General features: G+C 38.7%; 1 protein-coding gene across 4 annotated transcripts in view; it reads right to left on the bottom strand.

Moving 5' to 3' along the window:
- The window catches only part of LOC128686095 (DNA topoisomerase 1), a 117,480-nt gene that overhangs the window by 23,408 nt on the left and 80,288 nt on the right, over window positions 1-13,784 (bottom strand). For 2 of the 4 annotated variants that reach the window (XM_070083395.1, XM_070083398.1), the window contains exon 3: window positions 6,097-6,384. In XM_070083395.1, coding sequence (XP_069939496.1) covers window positions 6,097-6,384 — 288 coding nt within the window. Of the gene's footprint in view, window positions 1-2,110; window positions 2,551-6,096; window positions 6,385-13,784 lie in introns of those variants that run through there. The other 2 variants (XM_070083399.1, XM_070083396.1) reach the window with 2 other exon arrangements.

Raw genomic sequence — 13,784 nt, forward strand, 5'->3', positions numbered from 1 at the left:
GGGATTCAGGGAAACCGGCAGGCCGGACTTGAGTCCTGGAGTTGGGAAGTACAGTGCCTGCACTCGGAGGGGTGTTAATGTTGCAGTTTAAAAACTGTAGTGTAAAGCACCCTTCTGGCAAGACAGTGATGGAGTGAATGATGGTGAAAGTTTTTCTTTTTTGGGTCACCCTGCCTTGGTGGGAATCGGCCAGTGTGTTAATAAATAATAATATATTAAGAGTCATTCTTCTGCAGAGGCCAATCTTGCTGCTAGTAACAGTGGATTTATTATCTTTGAGCAGGGCCAGGACTGGCTATGTATAATAGTTGTACAAAGTAGATTTTAAAATTACTGCCTATTTTAATTCCTTGGATTATAACCTATAACACAACTGTCATATCCCAAAAAAGGTAGCATGACCCAGAGAAAAAACATTCCCCTCCTATATTGTAAGTGGTCTTGTAACAAATCATCTGAGACCACATCAGTGAAAACAGCAGAATCAGTGGCAGAGGTGGCATGGAGGCACATGAGAGGCAATATCAGTAACACAACATAATCAACAGCATCAGCTTAGGTGGCATCATCACCATCAGTGGTGGTAACAGCCGAAGTCCATTTCTGGCAGTCAACACCATATCTATAATTCAATCTAACACAATCTCTCACAGCTGAGATCAGTTCTGGTGGCAGCGGCAGCTGTGGTACCAGTGAAGGAAATTAAAGTTGTTTCAACTCTGCCACTACATAAAGGTGACCCAGCCTCGGGAAGGAGGTTCAAAAGATGGAACATACCACACTGGATACACAAGAATTCCAAGTAGAGAACATAGCAGACCAGTCCAATGGTGGGTAAGAATGACAGCAGAACAGGTATTCCAAATCCAGTGCCAGGCAGAGATGATTCCATTGTAAGATCACCTCGAAGAGCTCTAAAGCCTGCCACAAATCAAGAAAGCGATCTGCAGACCATCCCTACAGTCCCCCAGGCTGCTTTCAGATCAACTTATAAATGCCCTATATTACACACAACCTGTAATTACAAATCCGGCAATTATTAACTGCTAGAAGTCTTGCATGGACTGAGATGCAATATGTACACCTGTGAAACATCAACATCCAATGAGCTATACCTTTCAATACAACAACCAGTCTAAACCAAAAAACTGAGAACACAACTTTGTCTAATTGGGGGACCTGTACTTACGGCGAGGTAGAGTACCATGACAGAGGGGTCACAACAGAACCCAATGAATGCACTCAAAGCTCCAGTGATGTCAATAATAGCTGGTGCTTTGAGACAAGGGTCTTTATTGAGCACAAAGTGTGCATACATACTCTGCTGGGGACTATAGTGATGAGTACAAATGTAGAATATTGCTGGTGGGCCAACAGGCCCAAAAGCAGAAAAATTAGCTTCCAACATGAGGAAATTTGCTCCAGTAAAAAATACTTTGGACAAGCATTTTAACCGAGATTACAGAACATCATCTAGTATTACAAGATGAGTAGAATGAAGCTAGGGTTTCTAGCTCCTGTTATCACAGCATCAGATATGATCCATGTTATACTAAAAATGGGTTTCCAAACTGATCACCTCTGCGAGGTCATATTAGAGAGTCATCCTCCATGAACTCCAAATCTCTCCATTATGTCTGGAAACTTCACAAAATTTCAAGTGTTTCAAAGTTAGTGTGCATTTTACATTTACAGTAGAACCCCCATATCCAGTGATTCGGTATCCATGGTTTCGGTTATCCACAGTTTACTGTGACCCAAAAATACCTTATCCACAGTTTACTGTGACCCAAAAATACCTCTTAACTTTGCATAATAATGGCCCCAAAGCACAAAGATAGAAAAGCTGGACTTGAGTCCTGGAAATGGGAAGTACAATGCCTGCACTTTAAAGGAGGAGTCTGGGATATTGACAGTTTGAAGGGACTTCTAAACTGTCGTATCTGAGCGCCTCTGCAACGACAGTGATTATATATGAATGAGGTGAAAGTGTTGAATGATGATGAAAGTACATATTTTCTTTTTGGGTCACCCTGCCTCGGTGGGAGACAGCCAACTTATTGGAAGAAAAAAAAAATGCGTGTTTTACTTTTTTATTGCTATTTAATACCTAGTTCTTTTACTCACTCAATATATGTAAGTGCAAACTTGTTATCATTGACATGCATTTATAAGGGAGTTCCGCTCTACGGTGGTAGCCAAGAACCTAACCCGCAGTTTAAGTGGGGCCCAACTGTATAGAAGCTTTTCTAATTCTGCCTCTCACAAAGCACTTCCTTTCTCACTACTACTTGGCTACTTGGTCACACACCACAAGACATTCTTGATCAAACAAATTTTCTGTTCACACAACATATTCCAATGTACTGTTAATAATCTTTATGCCTTGAGATCACTAAGAGATATGTTCTACAAAATGAGCCATCTCATTTCTAATTTTTAACCCTTTCACTGTCTGTGCCGTAATATTACGGCTTGCAAGCCAATGCTGGTGCCGTAATATGCCAAAATTCCAGCAGCTTCCAATCTTGTGGGAGAAAGCTGGCAGGCCTACATATGAGAGAATGGATCTGAGTGGTCAGTGTGCACAGAATAAAAAAAAAAAAATCCTGCAGCATGCAGTGCATGAGAAAAAAAAACTACAGCCGTGTTTTTGGTTTAAAATACCAACTTTGCGGTGTATTTTTGTGTGGCATTTATCTGGAGCTTATCTGGAGAGAGTTCCGGGGGTCAACGCCCCCGCGGCCCGGTCTGTGACCAGGCCTCCTTAGGTCAGTGTCCCAGGATGCGACCCACACCAGTCGACTAACACCCAGGTACCCATTTTACTGATGGGGAACATAGACAACAGGTGGAAAGAAACACGTCCAATGTTTCTACTCTGGCTGGGAATCGAACCCAGGCTCTCACCGTGTGAAGCGAGAGCGTTAACCACCAGGCCACCATGGTTGTATTCTCGTTTTCTTGGTCTCATTTGATAGAATGGAAGATATATTACAGAAAGAGATGATTTTTGAATAATTTTTGGATAAAAGTACCTTGAAATTGAGCTCAAAGTAGCTGAAATGCTTGATTTTTGCCAATGTTCAAGAATAAACAAATCATGTCATGCATCCAATACATGTCAACTGGTGGGTCTAATATGCTTTCACAAATGTGCTGATATTATTTATACCATTTTTACAATAATGCAGTAGTCTGCATAACAGTACATCTATTTTTTTTGTGTGAATAAAAATTCAAAATGGAAAGCAAGTGTAACATAAGAGGGGGCTGGAGACATGACTAATGAACAGAGAAAATGTTATTTTAGTGCTAGGAATGTCTGCATTGTTTATTCTGGCCCCTATTTTGAAATTGGCCATACCTGAAGTGTCTATGAAACTGGCCAAATTACCAATTTCTGATCACTTTATTGAGTAGCTGAAATTGGTAATGCACACTTTCTTGTACTCAACTGATAGAACAAATGGAGTTATAGCGAAATAGCTATGAATCTGGTAGACTGGAAGAATGGAACTGGCCGAAAATAGGGCTCAAAGTGGGCAAAAATCGCCGATGTGTAAACATCCTAAGCCGCTAACTTCGCGAGTGTAATTCTGCAAGTTTTCCATCAAATTTCATACTTTTGGTGTCATTACTATCAGGAAAAAATTCTCTATCATTTCATAAGAAAAAAATAACACTGGTCTGCATGATTTTTTTTTTACTGACTCTATAGTATCTTTTTCGGTATATATATGGAAAATAGCGATTCATTGTGTTTTTTATTCATCTCTGTCACATCAGGTTGTCAAGTTATATAGAAACATTATTACTTTTCTCTTTTCATATAATTAAATGAGAAAGTGGTATATTACCAATTAAAATGCTTACCTTGTATTGACTGTGTCTTTGGGATAGCAAGGCAGACAGCCAGCACTGAACGAAAAGACTGGCTACCAAGGACCAGCTTCTTACCCGAAAATCACAACGTGAAAACTGTGCCACTAGAAGGCCCCAAGAAAATTCTGCTGCCACCACTCCACACCAAATTAGGGCTTATGAAAAATTTTGTGAAGGCCCTGAACAAGAATGGAACTGCTTTCAAGTACCTGGAGTCAAAGTTTCCTAGTATAAGCGAAAGCAAGCTAAAGGCAGGAATCTTTGTTGGCCCTCAGATTCGGGAAGGACAAGCTTGATCGCTAGCGCACTCAGCTCACACACTGAGGTCCGGGTTCGAATCTCCTCCAATATGGCTGGAAAACATTAGGGATGTGTTTCCATAAGACACCTACTGTCCCTGTCCCTGTTCACCCATCAGTATAAAATGGGTACCTGGGTGTTAGTCGACAGGTGTGGGTTGCATCCTGGGACAAAAGACTGACCTAATTTACCCAAAACGCTCTGCATAACAAGGGGCTTTCTATATAGTAGTATGTCACTGATGTCAGCTAGGCCTGTATACATGTACATATACTTGTAGTAAATAAAGATATTATAAGTATTAGCAGGTGTTGAGGTGAATGCCTGGTTTTCAATCAAGCAGATTGTCCACAACTTCCTGGGAAACAGGTGCTCCCCCAAATATGAAAAAATGATCCAAGACCTGATTTCAAGTTACCAACAACTTGGGTCTAGAACGAGTGTGAAGATGCACTTTTTGTACTCACATCTTGACTATTTTCCCAACAATTGTGGGGACTACAGTGAGGAGCAAGGAGAGTGGTTCCATCAGGATATTTACACCATGGAAACTCGATACCAGGGCAAATGGAATGTCAGCATGATGGTGGATTACTGCTGGTTATTGAAATGTAATGGTCTCGATGCACAGCACAAGTGAAAATCAAAGCGGTCCTCCTTCCTTTGATTCAATTTGTAGGCTAACCATTAGGAGCATATTTTTTTAATAAAATTATTTGATTTGATTCATGTTGGTTTGGAATTCACTTTCTTAAAACTAACAGAATGTGCTTTTCTATGATTACTTGCCTAATCTTAATAAATTAACAATTTATTAAAAATCACAATTTTTATTATCATTAATTTGTATTTTATTCAAAATCGTTACGCGATAGAGCAAAATGGTTTAGACATTTACAATCAGCAGCCCAAGAATATGTAAGATTGCAACCATTAATAATAATAAAAATTAAGAACATTCCAAATGCAGACCAGTGTAATTTATTTTTTTTTTAAATTCTTCGACACAGAGCAAGTTTCTGAGCAGGGGTCTCGACAGTGAAAGGGTTAAAGCTTTATTCTCTTTCTATTCTGTCTTAGGCAAATACCACCACCACCACCCATAAACCTAACCTATCTCTACATAACTATACTAATCCATCTTTTGTTGAAGATTAATTTTAGTGATCTAAAGTTCCTTCCACAGTTCTTTCATATTATATATATAGTTCAACATAATTTTATCTAAAGGCATTAAATACATTACTGTTATCCACTAGTCATTTATATTATATCCTTATACCTATAGTGTGCATTCCTAAATTAGTGTATATACTGTACTTGAATCTGTAAACATACTCATTACATGTGAAATGCCCTAAAATTTCATTGTCATAAGACCATTCTTACTTCGACATCAGATCAGCCTATTAAGAAAAATTATATCTACATATAACATATCTTATTGTCTCGTAATGGTAATACAATCCAGTAAGCAACATTCATTGCTGCTCCTCGCATTGCATGGTACAGTGTCAATAATGCCAGTCACCAACTGTTTGTATTTTGCATTTGACAGACACCATAATTATCATCCTGAAAGTCACTCCTCTTCTCATACTATTTGTTACTCATTAACCAGCAGACTCATTTTTCTTATTCTTCCTCTTATAATTTTCATTTCATTCAGTTTCTTTACACTACATTTATTGAATGTTTATGCTACTTCTCATTTTATTTGCTCACCATTTACCCTCCAGTACACATCTTACTAGTAAAACATTCAGGGACCCACTTCTACAGTTAAAATGAGTGCATTTCATTTTTGTAAGAAGATAAAGGAGAGCAACTGGATCACTAAATTCCTATACCATGCAAACAGATAGTGTATTTCATATAGTACTACAAAAAAAAAAAAAGTACATTTCATACCTGAGGATGCTGTGGAAGAATTTGTTGAAGATTCTGAAGATTTCTCCGATACTTTCTCATTAACTTTACTTGCTCCCTTCCGCTGCTGAGTACTACTTTTCTGCACTGCTGAGGTTTTGGGTTGTGCTTTTGGCTGTGGTTTTGGCTGTAACTTTGTCTGTGGTTTTGGCTGTAGTCCCTTTTTACTCACCGGTCTCTTGGTCTCGCTCTCAGAATCAGTGCTGTTGTCTGGGGAGAAAATGGACTTCTTCTTTGAGGCTTTGTCTGTGGATGATGCACTTCCACTCCCTGCCACAGTAAGACCACTATGAGCAGAGAAAGTTCCTACAGAAACAGTGTACTCCCATCGTATCCGCGAGGGATGTGCTCTTCCAGATGGCTAATTCATTGATGCTGAACTTATATTTTAGTGTGGGTCTGAGAGTCTAGATAATGACATTGTACATGAATCACACATTTAGAATCCAAACAATGATGATGGGCATTAGGACATAGCATACATAGCTCGCAGTTACAGAATCAGTGTACTGTATAAAAATAATAATAATAATAATAATAATAATAATAATAATAATAATAATAATAATAATAATAAATATTAATAATAATATAATTTATTTTGACATGATACATGTTTGTACAAAGGAGTACAATAGTTGGGTGTACATGCCAAAAGCCCCTTTATATGCAAAGCATTTTGGGCAAACTTAAAACTTACATAAGATTAATAAGGCAATAACAGTACATATGGTCATTAGATTAGTTACAATGAATACAAGAGAATTGAGTATTCTATTAGGACATGATATATGGCTTTAAACCTAGGTAGTAGGTTGGTAGACAGCAACCGCCCAGGGAGGTACTACCGTCCGGCCAAGTGAGTGTAAAACGGAAGCCTGTAATTGTTTTACACGATGGTAGGATTGCTTGTGTCTTTTTTTTTTGTCTCATACACATGCAAGATTTCAGGTACATCTTGCTACTTCTACTTACACTTGGGTCACACTACACATACATGCACAAGCATATATATACACACCCCTCTGTGTTTTCTTCTATTTACTTTCTAGTACTTGTTCTTGTTTATTTCCTCTTACCTCCAGGGGGAAGTGGAACAGAATTCTTCCTCCGTAAGCCATGCGTGTTGTAAGAGGTGACTAAAATGCCGGGAGCAAGGGGCTAGTAACCCCTTCTCCTGTATATATTACTAAATGTAAAAGGAGAAACTTTCGTTTCTCCTTTTGGGCCACCCCGCCTCGGTGGGATACGGCCGGCGTGTTGAAAGAAAGAAAGATATGGCTTTAATAAGTCTTGTGATTAACATTTGAGATGAGTACAGATATTGAGAGTAAGTATATAATGAATGAAAGTTTTACATATGTTCATGATATTGAGCAAATGCATGTATAGTTTTTACCTATGTATTTATGAAGGGTTGGGATAGGCTAAGGAGATAAGGTGTTTTTTTACTGTAGTTTTAAAAATGCTAGCTGAGCCAGTAGTTCTGGAGATTTCTGGCAGTGTTTTCCAGATTTTAGGTCCTTTTAAGTACAATGAGTTTTTGCAAAGATTTAGCCTGTGCCTAGTATTGTGGCCATGAGTCCTACTGCAACTGTCAAGAAAATGTTTCGGGTTGGGATTTATATTAGAATCGATTGTTCTGTAAACGTAGGTTGCACAATAGTATGAATGAATGTTTTGAATGGTGAGTAGGTTTAAGTCTTTGAACAGTAGAGGATGGGGTTGTTGTCTAGCAGTGGATTGTGTTATCATTCACACTGCATCTTTTTGTGTTATTATTGGTTTTAGGTGGTTTTTCATTGTGGAACCATAGGCACAAACAGCATAGGTGAGGTAGTGGTAGATCAGTGAAAAGTAGAGTGTAAGTAGTGCTGTTTGTGGTGCATAGTAACGTATCTTTGAGAGGATGCTAACTGTTTTAGAAACTTTTTTTTCTTATGTGTTGGATATGGGTGTTGAATTTCAGGGTGTTATAAAGGTGCAGACCCAGGAATTTTCCCTCATTATTTTAGCAATAAGGGTGTTAAGCATAATGTTTAGTTGGACCTCACTTGCTCTACTCCCAAATATAACGTAAAAGGATTTGTCTATATTAAGTATAAGTTTATTGACAGTCAACCAGGTTGCTATTTTCGCAAGATCTTCGTTAACAATAGTGTTGAGTGAGGCTAGATTTGGGTAGGATATGACTTAGGTCACACTACACACACATGTACACGTTTATTTATACACACTCATCGGAGTTTTCTTTGATTTTATCTTAATAGTTCTTGGTCTTATTACTTTTCCTTTTATATCCATGGGGAAGTGGAATAAGAATCTTTCCTCCGTAAGCCATGCATGTTGTAAAAGTCGACTAAAATGCCGGGAACAATGGGCTAGTAACCCCTTTTCCTGTAAAGATTACTAAAAAGAAGAAGAAGAAGAAAATTGTCAAAGTGGGATGTCTGAATGTGTGAGCATGTTGTACAAATGATAAGAAAGAGATGATTGTGGATGTTATGAATGAGAAGAAGCTGGATGTCCTGGCTTTAAGTGAAACAAAGCTGAAGGGGGTGGGAGAGTTTCAATGGAGAGGAATAAATGGCATTAGGTCAGGGGTTTCAAATAGAATTAGAGCTAAAGAAGGAGTAGCAATAATGTTGAAGGATAAGCTATGGCAGGAAAAGAGGGACTACAAATGTATAAATTCAAGGATTATGTGGAGTAAAATAAAGATTGGATGTGAAAAGTGGGTTATAGTAAGTGTGTATGCACCTGGAGAAGAGAGAAGTGTAGAGGAGAGAGAGAGATTCTGGGAAATGTTGAGTGAATGCGTGGGGGAGTTTTGAATCAAGTGTGAGAGTAATGGTGGTTGGGGATTTCAATGCTAAAGTGGGTAAAAATGTTATGGAGGGAGTAGTAGGTAAATTTGGGGTGCCAAGGGTAAATGTAAATGGGGAGCCTTTAACTGAGCTATGTGTAGAAAGAAATTTGGTAATAAGTAATACATATTTTATGAAAAAGAGGATAAATAAATATACAAGGTATGATGTAGCACGTAATGAAAGTAGTTAGTTAGATTATGTATTGGTGGATAAAAGGTTGATGGGTAGGCTCCAGGATGTACATGTTTATAGAGGGGCAACTGATATATCGGATCATTATTTAGTTGTAGCTACAGTTAGAGTAAGAGGTAGATGGGAAAAGAGAAAGGTGGCAACAACAAGTAAGAGGAAGGTGAAAGTGTATAAACTAAGGGAGGAGGAAGTTCGGGTGAGATATAAGCGACTATTGGCAGAAAGGTGTGCTAGTGCAAAGATGAGTAGTGAGGGGGTTGAAGAGGGTTGGAATAGTTTTAAAAATGCAGTATTAGAATGTGGGGCAGAAGTTTGTGGTTAATGGAGGGTGGGGGCAGGAGGAAAGAGGAGTGACTGGTGGAATGAAGTAAAGGGTGTGATAAAAGAGAAAAAGGTAGCTTATGAGAGGTTTTTACAAAGCAGAAGTGTTATAAGAAGAGCAGAGTATATGGAGAGTAAAAGAAAGGTGACGAGAGTGGTGAGAGTGCAAAAGGAGAGCAGATGATAGAGTGGGAGAGGCACTGTCAAGAAATTTTAAAGAAAATAAGAAAAAATTTTGGAGTGAGTTAAAGAAGTTAAGAAAGCCTAGGGAAAGTATGGATTTGTCAGTTAAAAACAGAGTAAGGAGAATAAGTAGATGGGGAAAGGGAGGTATTAGGTAGATGGCGAGAATATTTTGAGGAACTTTTAAATGTTGAGGAAGAAAGGGAGGCGGTAATTTCATGCACTGGCCAGGGAGGTATACCATCTTTTAGGAGTGAAGAAGAGCAGAATGTAAGTTTGGTGGAGGTACGTGAGGCATTACGTAGAATTAAAGGGGGTAAAGCAGCTGGAACTGATGGGATCATGACAGAAATGTTAAAAGCAGGGGGGGATATAGTGTTGGAGTGGTTGGTACTTTTGTCTACTAAATGTAAGAAAGAGGGGAAGGTACCCTGGGATTGGCGGAGAGCATGTATAGTCCCTTTATATAAAGGGAAAGGGGACAAAAGAGATTGTAAAAATTATAGAGGAATAAGTTTACTGAGTATACCAGGAAAAGTATACGGTAGGGTTATAATTGAAAGAATTAGAGGTAAGACAGAATGTAGGATTGCGGATGAGCAGGGAGGCTTCAGAGTGGGTAGGGGATGTGTAGATCAAGTGTTTACATTGAAGCATATATTTTTTTTTATTTATTATCACACTGGCCGATTCCCACCAAGGCAGGGTGGCCCGAAAAAGAAAAACTTTCACCATCATTCACTCCATCACTGTCTTGCCAGAAGGGTGCTTTACACTACAGTTTTTAAACTTCAACATTAACACCCCTCTTTCACATATAGCATATATGTGAACAGTATTTAGATAAAGGTAGGGAAGTTTTTATTGCATTTATGGATTTAGAAAAGGCATATGATAGAGTGGATAGAGGAGCAATGTGGCAGATGTTGCAAGTATATGGAATAGGTGGTAAGTTACTAAATGCTGTAAAGAGTTTTTATGAGGATAGTGAGGCTCACGTTAGGGTGTGTAGAAGAGAGGGAGACTACTTCCCGGTAAAAGTAGGTCTTAGACAGGGATGTGTAATGTCACCATGGTTGTTTAATATATTTATAGATGGGGTTGTAAAAGAAGTTAATGCTAGGGTGTTCGGGAGAGGGGTGGGGTTAAATTATGGGGAATCAAATTCAAAATGGGAATTGACACAGTTACTTTTTGCTGATGATACTGTGCTTATGGGAGATTCTAAAGAAAAATTGCAAAGGTTAGTGGATGAGTTTGGGAATGTGTGTAAAGGTAGAAAGTTGAAAGTGAACATAGAAAAGAGTAAGGTGATGAGGGTATCAAATGATTTAGATAAAGAAAAATTGGATATCAAATTGGGGAGGAGGAGTATAGAAGAAGTGAATGTTTTCAGATACTTGGGAGTTGACGTGTCGGCGGATGGATTTATGAAGAATGAGGTTAATCACAGAATTGATGAGGGAAAAAAGGTGAGTGGTGCGTTGAGGTATATGTGGAGTCAAAAAACGTTATCTATGGAGGCAAAGAAGGGAATGTATGAAAGTATAGTAGTACCAACACTCTTATATGGATGTGAAGCTTGGGTGGTAAATGCAGCAGCGAGGAGACGGTTGGAGGCAGTGGAGATGTCCTGTCTAAGGGCAATGTGTGGTGTAAATATTATGCAGAAAATTCGGAGTGTGGAAATTTGGAGAAGGTGTGGAGTTAATAAAAGCATTAGTCAGAGGGCAGAAGAGGGGTTGTTGAGGTGGTTTGGTCATTTAGAGAGAATGGATCAAAGTAGAATGACATGGAAAGCATATACGTAAATCTATAGGGTAAGGAAGGAGGGGTAGGGGTCGTCCTCGAAAGGGTTGGAAAGAGAGGGTCAAGGAGGTTTTGTGGGTGAGGGGCTTGGACTTCCAGCAAGCATGCATGAGCGTGTTAGATAGGAGTGAATGGAGACGAATGATACTTGGGACCTGACGATCTGTTGGAGTGTGAGCAGGGTAATATTTAGTGAAGGGATTCAGGGAAACCGGTTATTTTCATATAGTCGGACTTGAGTCCTGGAAATGGGAAGTACAATGCCTGCACTTTAAAGGAGGGGTTTGGGATATTGGCAGTTTGGAGGGATATGTTGTGTATCTTTATACGTATATGCTTCTAAACTGTTGTATTCTGAGCACCTCTGCAAAAACAGTGATAATGTGTGAGTGTGGTAAAAGTGTTGAATGATGAAAGTATTTTCTTTTTGGGGATTTTCTTTCTTTTTTGGGTCACCCTGCCTCGGTGGGAGACAGCCGACTTGTTGAAAAAAAAAAAATGACAAGTTGTCATCAGCAAAGAGAATAGGTGTAAGTTGTTGCGATACGCTTGGAAGATTGCTGATGTGTAAAAGGAAAAGGAGTGGGCCAAGAATGCTACCCTGTGGTACACCAGTGTCCAGGGGTCTTGTTGAGGAGGTTGCATCCTTGACAGAGACATATTGCTTTCTTTTAGCAAGGCAGGACTTTATAAATGTATGTGCATGGCCTCTTATACTGTAATGGTCAATGTTGAGAAGTAGGATGCCGTGATCTACTGTATCAAAAGCTTTCTTAAGGTCGATAAAGAGTCCAAGCGGGTATTGTTTTTTCCCAGTGTTGTGTAAAGTAGGTTCAGCATTTTTATTATTGCATCATTTGTGCTTTCGTTTCTCCTGAAGCCAAACTGGCAGGGGTTAAGGATGCTTTGTGATGTTATGAAGGAGTATAGCCTTTTGTGTACGAGTTTCTCAAAGATTTTGGAAAGTAAAGGCAAGTTTGATATTGGCCTATAATTGTTTACATCTGTTGGGTCACCACCTTTGTATATTGGTGTAATCCTTGCTATTTTGAGTGATGCCAGGGAAAGTGTTGGTTTCTAGTGATTTGTTGGAGAGTAATGCAATGGTGGGTGAAAGGATTTGGGCTGCTCATTTACACAGTAGTGGTGGTACTTGGGTTACATTTCCTGATTTTTTTTTTTTCCATAGAGTTAATACTCATGTTAACCTCAGTGGGCTCGGGCTCTGCTGGTGCAAGACAAGAGGGATGTTGGGAAGTTTCCATCTAGATAATTATTAGCTCGGGCATTGGTTAATGGAATTTTAGTGGTGAGATTTGATCCTATGGTTGAGGAGTCATTTAACTTGTTAGCTGTATCAATAGGCTGAAGTTTCAGTTCGTTTGGTTTGGTTAGTACAATGTTACTAGCTCTGCTCGGTGTGTGGGTGCCCAAGATCTGAGCGTGTGTGTTTCCAGGTTTTTTTATGTCTCAAATTGTTGCATAGTATAGTTTCAGTGAAACAAGAGGAAGAGAAAAAAGACCTGGAAAACACACACTCAGATCCTGGGCACCCACAAACCAAGCAGAGCTCGCAGATACGGATGGAGTAAAATTTAACACAAAGGAGTGCAATGAAAGATTATTTTCTGCATATTATAATTTGATCAATTCTAAAATTCAGCTGAGAAAAATGCACAGGAGTATGTTATTACACTGCACACTCCATGAAATAAACATTAAATAATTTAATATGAAAAATCTATTTCCATGGTACTATCATGTCATTTGAGCAACATTTGAATTTTGCAAGTAATTTATTTGAAATACTGACAGTGTAATATAGGCCTTGTCAAGTGTTACCACATTAGTTTTATTATGTGACCTCTAGGCTTTTAATTCTGCCGATCCATAAAATATTACCACCTGAACCATTACATGTAATGTAGATTTTGTGTGCAATTTCAAGACTATTTTACCAAACCCAACTCCACCTTACTACCTCACATTTGTATTAAGTTTAAATAATATTGTAAAACAGTTAACCACTACTTTTCTAGTTTTAAGTATAGTACTATGTACTTTTTATCTTGTCTAGTTTTAATTAGTTACTATGTATTATGGATTAGTGTATTTATGTAAGTGCATTTGTACGTGTATTTTTTTTTCTACAACAATAAGTCGGCAGTACTGGCACCTGAACATACTTACGGAGTGAAAAAATATCGTTAACCGGGGGTCCACTGTATTAGGATTATTTTTTTTTTTTTCAACAAGTCGGCAGTCTCCCACCGAGGCAGGGTGACCCAAAAAAAA

Source organism: Cherax quadricarinatus, chromosome 9 (assembly GCF_038502225.1).
Source record: "Cherax quadricarinatus isolate ZL_2023a chromosome 9, ASM3850222v1, whole genome shotgun sequence".
In the NCBI taxonomy this organism is placed as follows: Eukaryota; Metazoa; Arthropoda; class Malacostraca; order Decapoda; family Parastacidae; genus Cherax; species Cherax quadricarinatus.